Here is a 20072-nt window from a genome sequence, read left to right as displayed (position 1 = left end):
ACAATTGGAAAAAAAGGAGAAAAAACAAATTAAATGTTATCTGTTCCTTTCCATAGGCCAGCAGAAATCCACAGTACACTTGTCCAAACCATTCTGTTTACATACATAGATATACTCTTTCCCCCACTCTCTCCCCTTGTGGTTGTATTTAGTAAATCACATAGGAATTACCTTAACTCCTACAAATAACAAATTCTGTTGTAGAAAAATTGTAGCATTTTGTATGTAGTCTTCTTTTAATGTTAATCTTTTTGTTTGTTTGTTTGTTTTATTTATGTATTTGGTACAGGGTCTCACTATACAGTTCAGACTTGTTCTGATCCTCCTTATTTCAGCCTCCCTAGCACTGGCATTACAGGCATGCACCACCACTCCCAGTCTCGGTGGCCAGCTCCACGGGCCCGGGGGCAGGGCCAGTGCAGCACGTGATGCCAGGAATCGAACCCTGGTCCCTGAGCTTGCCTAAGCAGGCACTTAGTCTGCTGAGCTATCTCATCTGCCCCATCTTTTTTTTTTTTTTTTGAAGGCTCCTATTCCAAATGAACACATATTTTATTGTCTTTATTTCTTATTACTCTTAATTATAGATATTCTTAGATGATTTTTCTATGACTATTCAGTTTCCAGTTTTATAGTGTTTACTTTCAAGTGGTCTCCTTATTTTACATATTATTGTGTTGCACCATCTATGGCTATACTGTTTTTGGGAGGGTTTTGGGTTGTGGTTTTTTGTTGTTTTTTTTTATAGAAGGGTCTATAGGGTCTACAGGCCTTCAGGGTCTCACTACTAGATTGGACACATAGTGATCCACTTGTTTACAGCCTGCCAAGAGCTGGGATTACAGGCGGGCACCACCATACCTAGTCTCATTTGCCATCTCAGTGCACTCCAGGAGCAGGGCCAGCATGGCAGGCACAGGGTTATATTGTTAACAGAGGGTTACTTTTCTATAATGTGTTGCTCTTTTCTCAGAATTTCTTGACCATTTCAGCTTCACTTTTTGTAAACACAGACTCACCTGAGCAGAAAATGAATATTCTTTATTAGCAAAAACACTGTCTTCTCATGCAGAAGTCTCAGCATTTCTCTGGATAGCTGTTTTTAATTTCAGTTTAACACATTTCTTCTTTAGGGATGCTAAAATTATAGCTGCTTACAATTTCTTAGGTGATTTTCTGAAGCAAGATACAAGAAATTAATCAGCTTTTTTTTTAACTGATATTTTGATAGGTAAAAGACAAAAGCACCAGAGTTCTAACTATTCCATCTTGCAGCAGTGTTTCTGTTTTATATTTAGAACTTTGATCCATTTTTATTTTAGTCTAGCACATGGTAAAAGATACACTACAGTAGTAAATACAGTTCTTGGCAACCAAGGGAAAGCAGGAGGCATCACAATCCCAGACTTGAAATTATACCACAAAACTACTGTGATTAAAAACCGCATGGTCCTGGAGAGAAAAATGACCAATGGATTAATGAAAACAGAAGTTGAAGAAGCAGTTCCAAACCTCCTTATCTTAACAAAGGAGCCAGCACCTTCAGTGGAAGAAAGACAAGTTCTTTAGTGAATGGTCCTGGAAAAACTGACATTTGACATGCCAAACATTAAAACAAGACCCCTTATCTTTTACCATGAACTCTGGAAGATCTAGGTTTAGGCAAGGACTTTATGAAAAAAACCTCAGTCTCACAGGAAATATACAAAGAATCTTCAACTGGGATCTCATCTTACTATAAAAGTTTTGCACAGTAAAAGGAAACAGCAACAAATATTTTGGCCAGCTGTTCCTCACACAGAACACTAATACCTAGAATATATAAAGATCTTAGGAAAATGAGGACCATACACACATACTTAGATTAAAAACCCAATCCAAAACTAGGCATCAGAGATGAATACAAACTTCTCAGATGAAGAAGCATAGATGGTAAATAAATATTTGAAAAAATGTTCAACGCTGGTCATTCAAGAGATACAAATTGAAACAATGCTAAGACTGCATCTCCACAAAAATAGCTATTACCAATAAGTCAACCAATAGCAAATGCTGGCAGAGCTGTGGTAATAAAGGAACTCTTCTCCATTGTTGATGGGACTGTACACTTTAAATGAAATAAACTGGACACGTGTAAATATTGCATTGTTTCTTTGGTGTGAAATACCAAAAGTGTAAATAAAGATAAAAATTTATAATTGTGAAATAAAATGATTAGTTGGAAAGAGGGAGTAGGGAGGGGAGATTGCTTATACTTTCCTTAGATATTTATGTGATAGATTTTTGTCCCATAAATCCATTTAAATTTAAAATGGAATATTTCTGATGTTACGTTGCCATATGGGGGATTTATCATCTTTTATGGGAGAAAGGAGATGGACTCGTAATCCTTTGTCATCTTTCCTGTCTCTGCTGAATGGTTAGAATAGCATTGGGGGCCCGGAAATGAGGGTAGGCCAAGAAATAGCACTCTTGCCCTGTGCTATCAGCCATCACCCTTGACTGATGGCAGTGTCAAGAGTGAAGTGAAGAGCCAGGGAGATAGCTTGGTGGTCTAAGCCCCTGCCTGGCAAGCGCAATGCCCTGAGTTTGATCCCTGGTACTGCATGTTGTGCCAGCCCCGAAACCCTGGACATGCTGGCACATGCCTATAATCTCAGCACTGGGGAGGCTGAGACAGAAGGATCACTATGACTGGTGAGACCCTGTACCAAATAAATGAATAAATCCTTTTTTTAAAAAAGTGAGATAGGATGCTTGTCTGGTAGTGAAGTGTTCTAGAATAATGATGTCTGTAATTAGAACAGGGAAAGAGTATAGGAATGGCAAAGAGAACAAAAATCCCCAGTAAGTAAATGAAATTAAAAAAAAAATCTTACATCCTGTGTGATCATGTGTCAAACATTACCAGATAATAGATTTTCAGAAGTAAAAGATGTATGAGGCATAATAAAATGTTATGATGTATAATTTTTTTAATTACTGCAATAAAAGACACATTGTAATCACCACCACCTTTATTATTTTGAACACAACCCATCATTTTTTCCACTTTTCTGCAGCACTTTTGGAAGTTATCTTTCCCAGGCAGACATTTCATGTCAAGGATTGCAACCAATCATGGGATTGTGGGTGACTCCAGTTTTACCTACCTCTTATTTCTGTGGGAACAGTTTGTTTGTTTGTTTGTTTGTTTATTTATTTATTTATTTATTTATTTTGTGGTACTGGGGATTGAACTCAGGCCCCTGCACTTGCCAGGCAAGCGCTTATTCTACTGAGCTATCTTCCCGGCTCTTGGCAGTTATCTTTCTTGAGTGTCTTCAGTTATGCTGTCAAGGCCCCAGTGTCGAATGAATTCAAAGCATTTACCTTTTCTGGTCATTTTGACTTGGGGAAGAAAGAGCCAGAAGTTGCAGTGTATCATCTAATGAATAAGACAGATGAGTACTCACCATAGTTTTGCAAGTGTACCTTGCTTGTGGGTGCAAGTCGGCAGCAGCATTCACTGTACTACTGATCATGCCTTGTAAAGATGCTCACAAAAGGACAGAGCTGCTACAAAAGTGACAAGAATGCTGTGTTTAAAATAAGTAATAGTGTTTTGAGGGGCATTAATAGCAACATGTCATTTACTATAATAAATTTTTATGTAAATACACAATGTGGTTTTTATCAGCCCTTGTAATACAATTATTTTTTATCAGCCCTTGTAATTCTTTGATGAGTGTTAGGAAATTCTTCATTATGGTAAAAGAAAAAAATCTGGTTTCAGAAGGTATTCCTTTTCATTGTACTTTTCAAATCTAGTGGGTTATGGCTAGATTTCTAACATATTCCTAGTATATATGTATGATATCTGATAGAAGTGTTGAGGCAACATACTAGAAATGAAGGAAACCACGTATTACCCACTGATAACCCTGAAATTTGGAGAAAAACACTAGAATTTTAAAAATCAGATTCTCCCTTAGAAAGCTATTTCAAAGGATTTCTTGGCAAATTCATAGCCAAATTTATATTTACTATATATTATCTCTTTTTTATTTTCAGCAATAACCCCCTTTTACTCATTTATTATTGATATGTATTGAAGGTACCAAAAATTTTATGATCTTGACCTTATAATTTTGTGGTGTAGTTTTTAAGTTGGTTTCTGTGTTATTCTGACACATATTATACTCTATGAGCCAATGTTGTAAAAGAATAATCCATTTTTTAGAGTTATAAAAGTTGATTCTCAATATTTTCTCTCAGTTCAAATATTTGGGAAAAGAGTTGTAGATATTAAATCTGTCCGTAGCCAGGGTGGTGGAACATGCCTATAGTCCCAGCACTCGGGGGTGAGGCAGGAGGACTGCAAGTACAAATATATACTAATCAACATATATGCTTTCTTCCATAAAGCATATGCAAAGGAAACAGTAACTTGTTCTTGAGGAAAACATGATTTTACCTACTGTTTATCTGTAGTGTAACTGGAGTAGGACCAGCATTTGAATCTCAGCCTCTACTTCTATTCTGTTTGTGTCTGTTTCATAATCTTTAAAATGAGGCTGATAATTCCTAGTTTGTGGTAGTATTTGGAGAGTTAAGAGAGATAATGTATTGTAGTTTTTGAATTTTGTTCTTTCTGTAGATTTTTTTTAAGGTTCTAGAGAAGGTTTCATATAAGATGTCCTGAGGTTCTCCATTAAAATCTTTTGAAAACTATCCCTTTAAGTAACATGCTTTATGCCTGATAGGTGCTGGCTCGCTTATGCAGGCTAAATAATCTATACTCAAATCCTCTTCCTCTTAGATTTTGTTCCTTCATAATTAACATACTGAAAATCTCACTTTTATGGAACAGCTTTATTGAAAATGTAGTTCACATGTCATACAGATAGTGGACCTATTTATATAATTCAGTGGTTTTTATTACATTGACAGTTGTGATCAAAATCAAACTAATTGTAGAATCTTTTTTCATGTCAAAAAAATAAAACCCTGCCCTCATAAAATTGCTTTGGGACTCAACTTGCATTGCTACTTAGAAATAAGTCAATACATCAAGACAAGAAAAATAAGTCAAATGTGTATACCTACTGGTGGACCATATTTTTCACTGATTTATATAATTATAGTTATTACAGTCTAACTGTGGCATGTAGTATAATTTTTTTTTTTTTTTTTCCAGTACTGGGGATAGAACTTGGGACCTTGTGCTTGCCAGGCAGGCACTTACACCACTGAGCTGTATCCCAAGCCCTAATTTTTTTATGCCTGAAGTTTTTAAAAAAATTTTCACCGCTACTTTCTTGCTTTTAAAATCATTTCTTGGTCACGGTTAGCTTCAAAATTCAATAAACTCAAGTACTATATTAAATACCTAGAATTAAGCAGTTAGATTCTAAGGAGTTTATAATTTTAGGAAAAAGACATGTACTCAAAAGATAGTAATATAATATGGCTGTTTTTTATTATAGTTATATAAAATGCTACTGCCACACAGATAAGGGAATAGGGGAGAGGCAGGAAAAGAAGAAACTTCAAAGAAGGTAGACCTAGGAAATGAGTAATATTCACTGGGCACATGATAGAGGAGAAATATTATCTTAAAAAGCAAAGAGAGGGGGCTGGGGAGATGGCTCAGTAGAATAAGCACTTCCTTGGCAAGCACAAGGGCCTGAATTCAATCCCCAGTTCTGCCATAAATAAATAAATAAATAAATAAATAAATAAATAAATAGCAAAGAAAATAACCTAAATTAAAGGACCACCCAGTGCTTACAAGATATTGGAGCTTTTTGATAGGACTAGAGGTAACTGAACCTAGTACATAGTTTTAGAAGAAAAAAGATTGATTGGGTCATATTGTGAAGGTCCTAGAAGTTAGCTTAATGTCATGTTTTATTGCTTTCCCCCATTCCTGACTTTAATATAACAGCTTTTCTAATCTAATATTCACATTTAGTTGTTACTATCATTTTGGTTCTCTATGATTTTTCTTTGACTTCTTTCACTACTATACTTGCTATGTCCTATCCATTTTTTGCTTTATTATGGCTTATATTTCTGTTGGCCATTTTAAGTAGTTTTAGAACTTTGCCATACCTAGGACTTCACTTCTTGCCTGTTTCAATATTCAAATTTGCATTATACGTTAACTGAAATAGTTCTCTTGTACCTGTATTAGTCAGCTTTCCCTTTGCTGGACCTAATACTCAATATCCACAACCTAAAGGTGGAGAAGTTTGATTTCACTCATAGTTTCAGGGCATACTGTCCATAGAAAGCTGGCTCTAAGGCAGAAACATGGCAAATGAACGCAACAGAGCAAAGATGAGTAGTTCATGGTAGCCAGGAAGCAGCAGGTGAGGGGAACAGTGCCAGAGAGGCAAGGAGACAGACCAGATAGAGACCTCAAGGCCAGGCCTTTGTGGCCTCACGTGCATCAGAAGTGTGCCTTACTGGGTGATCCTAGGTTAGTCATGTTGACAAATTTAAGGTTAACCATTTTCTACTCCTTATCACTTGACATCCAAATTCAGCTCCCTAACCTTTTGGAGCTATTATCACAGTTTATATGATAGATACAAACTCTTGTTATATACTGTTAAGGGGTAACACCTGACCCATGACTGCCACAGAGTTAAATTTTTTTGGTGGAACTAGGGATTGAACGCAGACCCTTGCGCTTGCCAAGGAAGCACTTATTCCACTGAGCCATCTCCCATAATATCAAGTTCTTAAGTCTTATGTGACCTAACATGGTACAACTGTCTTGTGTGTAACCAAAAATATAAAAAAATCCCTTCTGAAAGTTTTAACATCCCTAACGTTGCTCGGAAAAAAGCGTAAGTCAGAGTCTTCTGAAACTCAAGGGAAACACTTAGCTGTGAACCTCTTTAAAAGTCAGATACAAGTTCTATAATCCCTGGACACAATGGCACAGGTTATCATTTCCATTTCAAAAGAGAGGAAAAAGGGAACAGATAGGAATAGTATCAAAAAAAGACTAAAATAGGAGGACAAACATTAGGTCCAGTAGATCCGCATCTGTTATCCAGGGCACATGGAAATAAGAATGCCAGAGGACTTGGCCACCGTATCCCTTTGGCTCTGCTCATGTTCCAGGCTCCAGGATCTTCACTGTACCATTTGCTTCAATCACAGCTGTACTCACTGAACTCTCAGGGGCATGAAATGCAGGTGAGATATATATATAAGACCTCGCAGTTCTTATATTCTGCCTGCCAGTAAAATAACCCTCATGTGGATGATGTCAGCATTTGCAGTCAGCATGAGCAGTGGCTGGGTCTCTTAGGACCCTGGCCGCAGCATTCCTGAATACTTGGATGATTGGAGTAGAGTGAAATGAACCCTTGGAAAACCAATTCCTTGGCTCTCTTAGCAGGTGTCTTAGGGCCTCTCTTCTCAAATGAAATGTTTATACATTTCCATCCTTGAGTCTTCAAGGGGTAGGTTCTTGCAGATTTTTGAGATGTCCTCAACACAATCTTTTCATTCCCTATACAAGAAGAAAGTACTTGGTTTCTTTGTAATGTTGCTAATTTCTTCAGCAACCATACTCTTTGGACCGCGATTTGCACATGATTCCTTTTGGCTCCAAATTTGTTTTTCAGATTTTTATATTCTACTTTTTTACCCCCAGTTTTTACTACAAATCTGGCTAAAAGCAGCCAGCAGGATCCATTTCACACCCTGAACATAGAGCTACTTGAAATTTGACCCACTGCCTTTAATGTGAGTCTTAAAGTCCCAGAGTGTGGACAAAACTTAGATTTTCTACATGAGAGCACCACACGTGACCTCTCGTCCATCTGCCAATAGAGTCCTCTTCCTTGGCCTTCGTCATTTACATTCTGTCAGCGTTCTTTCTTTCTGAGCTCTAACCAGAGTGAAGCACCAGACTCTATAGCATGCTAAGATTTCTCTAGTGCACAGCTCCAGACCTTTATAAATTCCTCCTGCAGACCAGTTCCAGAAGCTTCTAAACCACACAGGTACAACAGCAACCTTCTCTAGCAGGAATTTTCTGATGGCAAACTTCATCATTGCTAAACAAATTGCCCAGTGCCCACAGCTTAAAGAAAGTGAGGTTTAATTTGGCCCGTGATTTCCAAGGACTCAATCCATAATCAGCTGGCCCTAAGGAAAAAACCTCATGGCAGACAGGCATGGCAGAGAAGAGATGCTTAGTTCAAGGTGGGCAGAGAAATAGTGCCAGAGAAGAAGGGACCAAATACTATAGACCTCAAGGTCACATCTCCATCACAGACATAGCCAAGAGTGTGCTTCACCAACCCTTGGGAGATCCCAGGCCAGTCGTGGTGACACAGTTAAGATTAACCATCACAGTTCCTATATCTAGAAGTCTGGAGTGCTGGGGATTTTATAAGAGAAACAGTCTGCTTCGTTATAGCCTTACCAAGATTTTAGTGGTAAGAAAATGTTATTGTTGTCTATGCTACTGAGTGAAACAAAGGGGGAGAAGAATATAGTGTATTACCTTTTGTGTTAGAAAAGGGAAGAATGCTAAAATATACATTCTGTTTGCTTATATTTGCAAACTGGAAATACAGAATTAATAAATGCCTATTGGGGCAGGTAGAATTGAGGTGGAAAGAGCTGTGTATACCTTTTCATGTTGTTTTTTGAACTATCTTGAGTACTTTACCTATAAAACTTGACCTAAGTGCCACTGCAGGGGTAGAATTAAGAGTACCCTGATTTCCTGTCATCCATGTGCGAAATCACCCATCAGTCCACTGTTTGAACATCTGTACTCCTGTGTGCTTTGGTACACTTTGTTTGACTGAAATGAACTACATCTTTGTTTGTTTCACTAAAATAAACTACATCGTTTTCATAATCTATCACTTCCTCCATAATTATTTAATTATGTGATCTTAGCATAATATATTTACATTTTATGTTATTGCTATATACCCAGATTCATGTCATGAATGGTTTCTATTCCCCCTTTAATTGTTAATATCTTCAAGTTAGAAGAAATGCATTTTCTGTAGTATCAAATATAATTTGGTAGATATTGGAAATCTTTTATTTTCTCTGGAGCAGTGATAGGAAAGCTTTCAGAGCTTTCACTGATGACAGCTAGCCCACTGCAGCATGCGTACCAAAGGTCACCAGTATCGCTGTAGAAGATTCTGATACATTACTTCATTTAGATAATTTTAATCAACAGAGTTTTGCATTAGAAAAGATTTTTTTTAAGTAGTGGCAACATTTATTTGAAAAAGTAAAAGTGAACAGTGAAAAAGAAACTGGCTCTGCAGAGTGAGTTCAGCCAAACAAAAGAGGAAAAAACAAGATTAAAGTACATCCTGGAGGAAGGGGTGGGCTATTGTGGGGAAAACCACAATAGCTAGGAAAGATACTGTTTGAAAAATTTTACTACTTTTCCATTAGATGAAATATTAATGTACTAAAAAGGAGATTTAGGAAAGTTTTATTTAAAATAAAAATATTGGGCCGGGAAGATGGCTCAGTAGAATAACGCAGGAGCCTGAGTTCAATCTCTTGTTCCGAATAAAACAAAATAAAATATAACATTGAAAATAAATTAAGCTGACTCTGGCAGGTAAGGTAAAAAGATGTGGATTGCACACTCAGTACATAACATGATCATTTGATTAATTTGCATGGAGTACGATATGATTTGTGTTCTAGTTACTAATGAGTAAAATAATTGTGAGCTGTGTGGTTTTTATTTTTACTAACATATATAAGACAGGCAAAGTTCATTCTGTTGTGGGAAAAAAATAGTCAACATATTGCTTTGGTTTTATTTTTTATGTTAAGTACATGATGAAAATAAACTTTAAATTCTAGTAGGAAACATTTGTTTTTAAAATTGATGGTAGAAAATCAAAATTTGTAAGTATATTTTTTAATGTATTCTCATCTAATGTTTATTTTGAAACAGGCAAGGAAGCTGGATGTATATTTTGAATATGAAGAAAAGATAATGAGCAAAACTACTCTGGATAAATCTCTTCTAGACATAATATCAGACCCTGATGGTATGTACTGTAAATGTGAAGTTGACATAGGTATCGCATCCCAGGAGTGCTCATTTTCAATGTGGTTTGTTTGTTTGTTTGTTTGTTTGTTTGTGGAACCGGGGATTGAACTCAGACCACTGCGCTTGCCAGGCAAGCACTTATTCTACTGAGCTATCTCCCCAGCCCAAAATATTTTGCAACATTGAAATTCCTTAAGTGGAGAATTATTTACATTTGATTTCACTAAACTTTACTCTGATAGTATGTTAAAGCATTTTTTAATACTCATTGTTTAACATAATGAATCTAAAGTTCAGGGTCTTCCCTTTTCAAGAAGCTTTAAAGAAATAACATTCAAATACTCTGACAGACCAAAGGTCCAGTAACTTGACTTTGCTTAACATAAATTTTGATATAAAACATGATCTGGATTTAATGGTGGATACATATATCAAACTATATACAACTAAATCAGAGCTTCCTACAGTTAATTCAGAAACTGTTGAAAATACCTAAGAGACTTTTAAAATAGGCTTTCTCATGTATTTGCTATTTGTAAGAAAAGCCGTAAGGAGTGTGTAGGCTGCCTAATCACTGAACATGGTAGACCATATGCCTGTCATTTAATATGTTAGCCATTTGATAATCCATATTTAAGTGGCTGCTCTCATGCTTCTGAGATCTGTTTACCAGAAGACAGCATTGGGAGTGCCACACCTCACTTGGCATGACCTCTGCTGGTGGCACTCGGAAATTGTTTTAAGTCATTTTAGACAGCACACTTAACTGTCACTGTGGATCCCATGTCAGATATTGAATTGTCAGTTTTTGAAAAAAATGAATTTTGAGGTGGTGTGGGAGAAGTGCATTTTATAAAATGTTATGGTGAACCCCATCATTGACCTGTGATTAGTAGTTTTAAGTGTGTTATTAAAAATCTTTAATGGACAGCTAAGGGAATTACTAGAGAAAAGTTTGTGAGCTCACCAGATTTCAGTGTGGATTTTGTTTTTATGAAATGAATCTAAAAGAAGAGGTTACAGTTTGAATGGAAAAGCTTGCCACTGTACTCCACATCTGGTTGTTGCTGTTTGCATTCCTTTGTCGAGCCTATATCTTCTTAAGCTTCTTAGCAGGTAAATGTCAAACACTTCTGCTTCATGGTCCATATGGAATCAGAGGCCATCATGCAGGCAACTGAATTGTCTGTTTTCTTCCGTCTTTTTCCACGACTCTATCTACTGCCTCATCTTGATTTATAAACAAAAATCTGGAAAACCTACAAAATGAATGTTTTGTGGTTTATCTAGAAATAATGCAGAAGATATTGCTGTTATTTTTGGTGAAGAAAATTTTGTATAGTTTATTTCAATCTAAATAAAATGTGAATTTTGTTTAAAAAAAAAGAAAGGAAATAACATTCAACAGTTTGTCTAATAATGTTTTCCAACTACTCTGGTTTACCCCAGAGTGTTTCCTAAAAATAAGTATCTAGAACTAAGTTATATATTACATATCTAGGAAATGCACTTTTAAAATTTATTCATAAATACATAAAATTTTCTTAAAGCAAAATGTATTTGTAATTAGAAATATAATTATAGCTTTTAATGACAGTGATAGTAGGATCTATATAGTGGTTAAGTCTCTTAAATTAGGAATCATTTCAGAATACTTTTGAATGGAAATCTCATTTTTCCAACATGAAATTCCCAGGACCCATTTTGTGTATAAGCTGTTCAGCTTGAAGCAGGATAACTACAGCCAACATTTTCTGGCTAGAACACAAAAAAGGAAATGGAAAAGTACCAGGGAGCTTGTGGAGAGAGGAAGGAACTCAGGAAAGCACCTGCATAAAGTTGTTTATGAATTCCTTGGCTCATCAGTGAACTGCATGTGCATAAATCTGATCCTTAAGAACATTCCAGAGACTGACATTAAGGTCTAAACCACTTCCCAGTTCCCAGATCTTTGACTAGGCAGTGGGCTAGGTCCCAGTAGCACTACAATAGGGTTTGAAAATGGAATTGACAGAATAAAACAAAATTGTTGGCATTCTCCTAGGATTATGCAAAACCTTGAGTCTTATAACCTCATATTCAAAATATTCTGAATATAATATTTATTTATAAACATAAGGACTTGGGAGAACCTGTTGTTCATATTTATTTTACCATACTTACAGAGAAAGGGTAAATTGAATGTCTGGGTTCCAAGTCATATGAAAATTAATAGTTTACTAGTCATGTTTCAAAAAACATTTCTTCACTTTATTCTGTAATATATATAATAATTTGGCATCTTTATTCTTTAGGACTTTGGAGTGAGGGCGAATAGTTTTACTTGTTCAGATCAGTGCTTTATTAGTTTCCACCAAAGTGCATCCCATAGAAGTAAGAAAGAATAAATGAGTTTCTCTAGATAGTTTGGGCTTTGGGTAATGGAAATAGTAGCTCAAAGCACTTACTACAAGAAGTTTCCCTGAATTTTAAAATATGAAGCAAATATTTTATGTAAAAGAGTGGTTTTCCCAAACTTTTTAGCAATGGTAAGACAGTTCAGAAAGAGAGGGCATGTACTTAGGGGCTGTAGTTTGGGACTAGGACTAGCGCTGTCGGCTTATTTGGACAATTTGGCCAGCAGATTTCATAACCCTACACCTAGGGGGACCATACAGCTGATTCCTCAGACATTCCTGTTTTGGTCACCACTTGTCCTTAGGTAATAGTGACCAACAGCTATTTGTCATCTTAAACGTGTCCTATTTCAGAATTATCATTGCCCTACCCCATATCCTTTCTTTGGAGTTTATATCCAAAAGCTAAATATTAATGTTCTAGACAGTTTGTATGGTGGAACAGAGGTGTTTCCATAATCACAGCCCTCTACTCTTGTATGTAATCTTTTTTCATATTTGTATATTATTATAATTGCAGTACTTACCTATTAAATCAAGAACTATTATTTTGTTTTGTCACATTTAAAATATTCCTTGAATTTTAATGAACTTGGAAATGTTAACTACAGTGTATAATAACCACAATTATGAGAGGGTTTTTTAATGCTTTCTCCTATACAGCAGGAACTCCGGAAGACAAAATGAGGCTGTTTCTTATCTATTACATAAGCACACAGCAAGCACCTTCTGAGGTATGAGCACTATAGAATTATTCAGAAGTTAAAAGTGAAAAATTACTATGGCTAAATGTCTACTTCATTCCCATGTTTAAAAGAAAAATCATTTGTTAAGGCTAGTTGTATTTACTGCTGAGTTTTATAGCAATATTTATTTTCACCAGGGGAAACTGTCTACTCAAGAAATGTCTGACCACTTTTAAATTGTTGGAATCTGAACTGAATTCAAGTGGCCAAAATTCTTATTTCTGGAAAATAACTATTCTAAACTAAGTTAACCACATTTGCTAAGACTTTTTGAAAGGTTGGTCTTATCGATTTAACATTGTTTGAAAAGTAATGTTCACTATAGAAAGTATCCTCTGTTGGTTGTTCTGTAAAGGAAAGTGATGTTTTTTTGTATCGGATTGCATTTTTAACTTTTAGCTCAGTATAATTTAGTAGATAATCATCTAGAATAGCTTAGATGTTTTAAGTCCTTTTCTTTGTTGATAGCAGTTACTTTTTTAGAAGTCTGCTAATATTGTAAGGTTTTGTTTGTCAAAAATCTTGGGCAGGTTAAAATAGCAAACTAAATGTTAAGTATCTGCCTCAGGGCATTCATTCTGCTTTACTGTTGGTACATATCCATTTCTTGACTTAATTCAGTCAGAATGTATGGTTTTCGTTTTTAGAAATATTTCTTTTATCAATGAAGTTTTACTTATATTTGGAAATTCTAATAGGCTATGTATATAATATTCTATGAATATGATTTTAAAATTTACTATTCCCTTAATGTAACCACATTATGTTCATTTATTTTTGGTAATATGTCTGTTCATAAACTTCAGAGAAGGCTAAGAAGTATGAAGCACATTATGACTAACCACAGATTAGTAGCCCTAAAAATACAAAGTAGTGAAAATCACCAGTTGATGGAAACTTTACACTTTCCCTCTTACACATTTACATAGTGGAGCCACTAAGAGAATGGGATTCTTTAACTTACACAAATTCATCAAGATGTACTCATCAGGAAATTTTATAAATAAGGAAAAGAGAAAAAAATCAATTTAAAAAGCATAGGACATTTGATCTCCAGTGTCACCAAAAATAAACTCACACAAGTATGGGCCAGCTATTGTTCAGTTTAACAAATGTAGACCCCTACACAAAACAGTAGTGAAACTGTGGTTCTTGCAGTTCATGTCATTCTCCTGATAATACTGGGTTTGGGGGGAGGGGGTATCTTTTTGAGACAGTATTGCTGGCTAGTCTTGAACTCGCATCAGTCTTCCTGCCTCAGCCTCCCAAGTGCTGGGATTACGGGTGTGTGCCACCACAGTTGGCTTAATATTGGTTATTAAATATTCTTGCCTAAACCAAGTATTTGGTATTTCTCAAAAAAAAAAAAATCATAGTGTTTCAGCAGTAGAGTAAAAACTAGCTATTTAAGGGATGACAAAGTACTAGTCTTTTAAGGTAATTTTGGAGCCCATTAAAAAATAATGTGTAACATATGTGATTTTTGTTTCAGATCCTCCCTTGGGTAGTCATTTAAGATACAACTTCATCTAGTTGGGTACCTAGAACTAAAATTCATGCCTTTAATATAACTTTTTGATTAATCAAAGGACAACTTTATGAAAGTTTAATTTTTTTGTCATTTAGTTCTTTTCTTATTTCAGGCTGATTTGGAGCAATATAAAAAAGCTTTAACAGATGCAGGATGCAACCTTAATCCTTTACAATATATCAAACAATGGAAGTAAGTTTTTTTTTCTTTAATTCCTGTTATTTAAGATAAGGGCACAATTGAAGTTTTGTTCCCCAAAAAATGAAATGCTAATAAGGAAATTGAACAGTGGAAGGGTGTATTTCTATATACAGTGGCAAAAATTTGTCCTTATCTGGCCCACCCTATGTACAGTATAAAATTACATTAAACTATGATGCCTTTCTTTCTTACACAAGTTTTATATTTTTTCCACTGATAATGGGAAAAAGTTAAATCATGAACTGTTTTGGATCAGATGTCTAAAAGGCCTTACAAAGAAATTTTGATTTCCTTATTCATTGGATAAATGTATATTAGTATAATGCCAAAATTTAAAATATACTGTCCCAAGAAAACAAAAATTAATTGGTACATTTATAACCTGTTATTATAAAGTATAAATTTTCTAGATAATATATAAGAAGTTTCTTCAAAATAGCTTTGACACACAAGATGCAGAATAGCCAAAACAGTCCTGAACAAAAACAACAGTGCTAGATGAATCACAGTATCTGATTTCAAAATATATACAAAACCATAGTATCAAAAACAGCATGGTGAAGTTTTGAAAACTCACTTTACTATCTAACAATAAGATTAGCAAATACCTAGCAATTAAAATTGACCAATAAATTGTAGCATTCTACTTAAAAGTAGAATATAAATGAATAATTAAAACTTATGGTACAGGGCCAGGGATGTAGCTCAGTGGAGTAAGTGCTTGTCTGGCTAGCATGAGGTCCTGAGTTTGATCCCCAGTACCAAAAAAAAAAAAAAAAAGCCAAAACTTAGGTTGCAGAAATCTTACCTAATGACATTGGGAAATGTCCATGTTATTTGTTAAGGAGAAAAAAATTATTTATGACATGATTTGATATATACTGTTAGCTCTCCATATCCCAGGTTCCAAGTCCACAGAATGAAAATATTCAAGAAAAAAAAAAACTGCTGAAAATCTACAGACCTTGTTCATTGTTGTTATGCCCAGACATTTCAGTATAACAATCATTTATTACAGCATTTATCTTGTATTGCATATTATAGATAATCTAGAGATTATTTAACGTGCTATATAGAAAGATGTGCATGAGTTATATGCAGACCAGCCCTTTGCAAAAGGGCCTGGAGCACCCATAGAATTTTGTATTCTTGAGTTATCCAGGACTAATCCCCTGTGATGCTGTGGCTTCACTGTGTTTTCTGATAGTGAGCATGATAAGCTAGAACCCCACTGTCACTGAATTTGTATCTGTGGTGAAGGATCAATTAGGTAACAAAATGGTATTAAACCATATTAAATGACATTAAGCCATATTAAATGATATAAATAGAATAAAACTGAATGATTCAAAACTTAACAGTGATGATAGCTCAATTTGTTTGAATGTCACTTTTTACACTCTGAGCCCTATTTATCCACTCTGTGCACATGTGGGCATGTGAGAGTACATGTGTGCACCTTTTATTGCATAGCTAAAGTGACCTATACCATGTGCTGATCACTTCCTTCTCACTAGGACATGATACCCAACACCCCGCAACCTGAAGGAGTACGGGCCTATTTGGCTCACAGCTTCTGTGGGTTCAGTCCAGAGCTGGCCGGCAGCAAGGCAGAAGTATATGGTATAGGGCCTGGCCGGGCGGGGGGGGTGGGGGGGGACACTGGCTCATCCTGTGGCATCCAGGAAGCAGAGAGGAAGGAATGGCCAGAGACCAGAATTCACCCTTCTGGGTCAGGCCCACAGGTGACCTACATCTGACCAGGCGCCACCTCCCAACAGCACATTCCACTACTGAATTTATCAGTGGGTTAATCCACTGATGAGTATAGCACTCCCAAGAACCAGCCCATTCTAACTACATAACACTCTTGTGGGCTTTTCAGATCTAAACCATCATACAGCTCAATGTTAACAGTGGGTAACTTCAAGTGCTAGACTCCCCACATTGGACCAGTTTTATTTTCCAAATTTTCTAAACTAAACATTACCTTTGCAATAATATTTAAATACAGGGGCTAGGGAGATAGCTCAGTAGAATAAGCACTTGCCTGGCAAGCGCAAGGGCCTGATTTCAATCCCCGGTACCAAAAAAAAAAAAAAAAAAAAAAAAATTTAAATAGAGTTTTCAAAACTACAAGCTTCTGATCTCAACTGTCAAAAAATAAATAGCTGGAGAAATGCACTAAATTGTTAATAGTGACTATGTGAAAAGTGCATTTTAGTGCTTCTTATCTATACTTTTTTCAAGTAGCAACAAACCTTTGTTTAAAAAAATTGAAAACAAGCTGGGGAGATAGTTTGGCGGTTAAGCACCTGCCTGGCAAGCACAAGGACCCAGGTTCGATCCTCAGTACTGCATACTGTGCCCGTCCTGCACTGTGCCAGCCACTGAAACTGGGTGGCTGTAATCCCAGTGCTGGGGAGGCTGAGACAGGAGAATCACTACAAGTCTGAGCTGCGTAGTGAGACCCTATACCAAATAAATAAATTAAATAAATAAAAATTGAAAACCGTCTTTTCCAGATTTTATGATGCACAGATTTATACATTTGGCTATGTGTTAGTGTCCCTTTTTTAAATATTATTTATGTGGAATTCCTTAAATCATAAATCAATATTTGGAATTATCAGGGAAAGAAACCTTGGCGATTACTTTACAAAAACTAGATATTTAACATAAATTAGACATTTACGGGGCTGGTGAGATGGCTCAGTGGTCTAAAGCACCTACTTAGAACAAGCTAAGCAAAAACACAGCGACCGCAGTTCAATCCCCAGCACCACATGCCAGCCAGCCCCGTCCCCTGGTGGGCTGAGCTGGCCACACACACACACACACACACTAAATAAATTAATTAATTAATTTTTAAAAAAAAATGGGCGGCTAGTCATGACATGCCAGTTACTGCTAAGATGTCTCTTGGGTAGGTGGATGTTCAAGAAGAAGGGGGTGGTGAATGAAAGCAAAAGACAGGAAAAGGAATATTGTGGGACTGTCCTGCTTCAAGGTTGTATATGGTGAGATTTTTGGACTTATGTGCAAACATGAGAAGCATAGAATTCTTTATCCTATTTTTTAAAATATAATCTAATTTTTAAATGTTTTTTATCATATTATGTAGGGACTTAAAGTTCAACATATCAATACTTGATGAAAAATACCTGTTCCTTATTATGCCTAAGATGTTTGAAATGCAGTGAGATAGTGAGGTTAAGATTGATAGCCTAAATCATTTGATAATAACAATAAGCTTTTCTTCTGGATGGGTAACAACCTAAGTTTGCAGACCAAAATTAGAGAAAAAGGAGGGCTACAAGGAAAGCCAACTTTTTGGCCCTAGCCTTCTAAGGTCAATTAAGACTCAGGACATATGAGAACTTGTACTGTAACGTCATGTACCTCGGTAGTGTCCCAAATTTTCTGATCAAGAAGATTATGGGGCCAAAGAGGAAAGTGATCGATGACATAGAGTGGGCCTAAGGAGAGTCACATGGGGAGAAGACACTCTCTCAGGCTTTCACAGAGAGCACATTGGCCAAGCAATGGTCGTGACTCACCCACATGGCTGCACTGATAAAGGTTCTACAATCTGAGGTACAGGATCTCAGGACAAATCCGGAGGGCATTTCATTGACCTTCTCAGACCAAAAAGCTACAACTCTTGTTGCACAGGTCCTGCTTTACCTTGGTCTTAACCATCCAGTAGAAAAGTATGAAGATGAAATATAAGAAATAAAGCCATGCTATTAAGTTAAGCTGTGGGGGACTCAGGTCAATAATTTCTGACATTGCCAGTTAAACAGAAGACCCAATACTATTATGGGCTACTGGACTCTTTTAGAATATTTTGCTGAGTTAACACAGCTATAATATTCAGTAACGGAACTTAGGAAAAATGGGGTACACCGATGAATGTCCATTTTGTATCTGTGTATTCAAAGTGGTTAGGATAGATATATAGTTGCATTCTCTTAATGAATAGAATGATTTGTTCTAATGGTGTTTGTAAATAGGGTCTCAAGTCCGCATCTTGTACAGCAATTAACCACTAAGAAGAATATATGCAGTGTATTATTTGTTGAAACTGTACTTCCGATTTGATTTGAAACTGTCTCATTGCTATATGTTTATCAGTAAAACTGTAGAAAAAAAATAATAAAAAGAATGCTAAAAAAAATAAAGCAGATAAATATGATAAAAAAAAATTCAATAACGGAACTTAGAAAAAATGAGGTACACCGATGAATGTCCATTTTGTATCTGTGTATTCAAAGTGGTTAGGATAGATATATAGTTGCATTCTCTTAATGAATAGAATGATTTGTTCTAATGGTGTTTGTAAATAGGATCTCAAGTCCGCATCTTGTACAGCAATTAACCACTAAGAAGAATATATGCAGTGTATTATTTGTTGAAACTGTACTTTCGATTTGATTTGAAACTGTCTCATTGCTATCTGTTTATCAATAAAATTTTGAAAAAAATAAATTAATTAATTAATTAATTAAAAAATAAATAAATAAATAAATTAGACATTTACATGTTTATGTAACATTTTTAATAATTATGTGACATTCACTTTTATTTTCATGTATAACAGCCATAGCAGGTCCCTAAAATTTTTGAAAAATATATAAAGTTATAAAGCAAGTAAAATTACACTTGGCCTCTCGCTAGCCATAGACTGCAGGTTACTGTCTCTAAGTTCTCCAGGTTCATTGAATTTACGATCCTCCTTCTCTCAGCCTCCCAGACTACTGGGAGTATAGATATGTACCATCATGCCTCGCTATTATTTTGATTTCTAAATTATATATCTCATATATGGATGTGTCCAAAGATAAGAATATAAACTAACATCCTAACAGTGACCTCGGCGTGTTGGAAACTTCTAGGAGAATTCTCTTATTTTCTAGATTCTGTAGAGAAATGTGAAATTTTTTTTTTTTTCTTTGCGGAAACGGGAATTGAACTCAGGCCCTTGCGCTTGCCAGGGAAGCGCTTATTCCATTGAGCCATCTCCCCGGCCCCTAATGTGAAAATATTTCTGAAGAAAATAGTTTCAAAGACATAATCTAAGTACTTTGGTCCAAGCTTTAATAATCTTGCAGATTTTTTTTTCAAAGTTTTATTGATAAACA

The 20072-nt window shown here is 35.7% G+C and overlaps 1 protein-coding gene across 1 annotated transcript in view; it reads left to right on the top strand.

Moving 5' to 3' along the window:
* The window catches only part of Scfd1 (sec1 family domain containing 1), a 123085-nt gene that overhangs the window by 56294 nt on the left and 46719 nt on the right, over positions 1-20072 (top strand). The window contains exons 15-17 of the mRNA XM_004637124.2: positions 9956-10052; positions 13114-13184; positions 14840-14919. Of these exons, the coding sequence (XP_004637181.1) occupies positions 9956-10052; positions 13114-13184; positions 14840-14919 (248 nt within the window). The remainder of the gene's footprint in view (positions 1-9955; positions 10053-13113; positions 13185-14839; positions 14920-20072) is intronic.

Source organism: Octodon degus, unplaced genomic scaffold (genome assembly GCF_000260255.1).
Source record: "Octodon degus isolate 3935 unplaced genomic scaffold, OctDeg1.0 scaffold00086, whole genome shotgun sequence".
In the NCBI taxonomy this organism is placed as follows: Eukaryota; Metazoa; Chordata; class Mammalia; order Rodentia; family Octodontidae; genus Octodon; species Octodon degus.
This window is presented reverse-complemented; position numbering and strand designations above follow the sequence as displayed.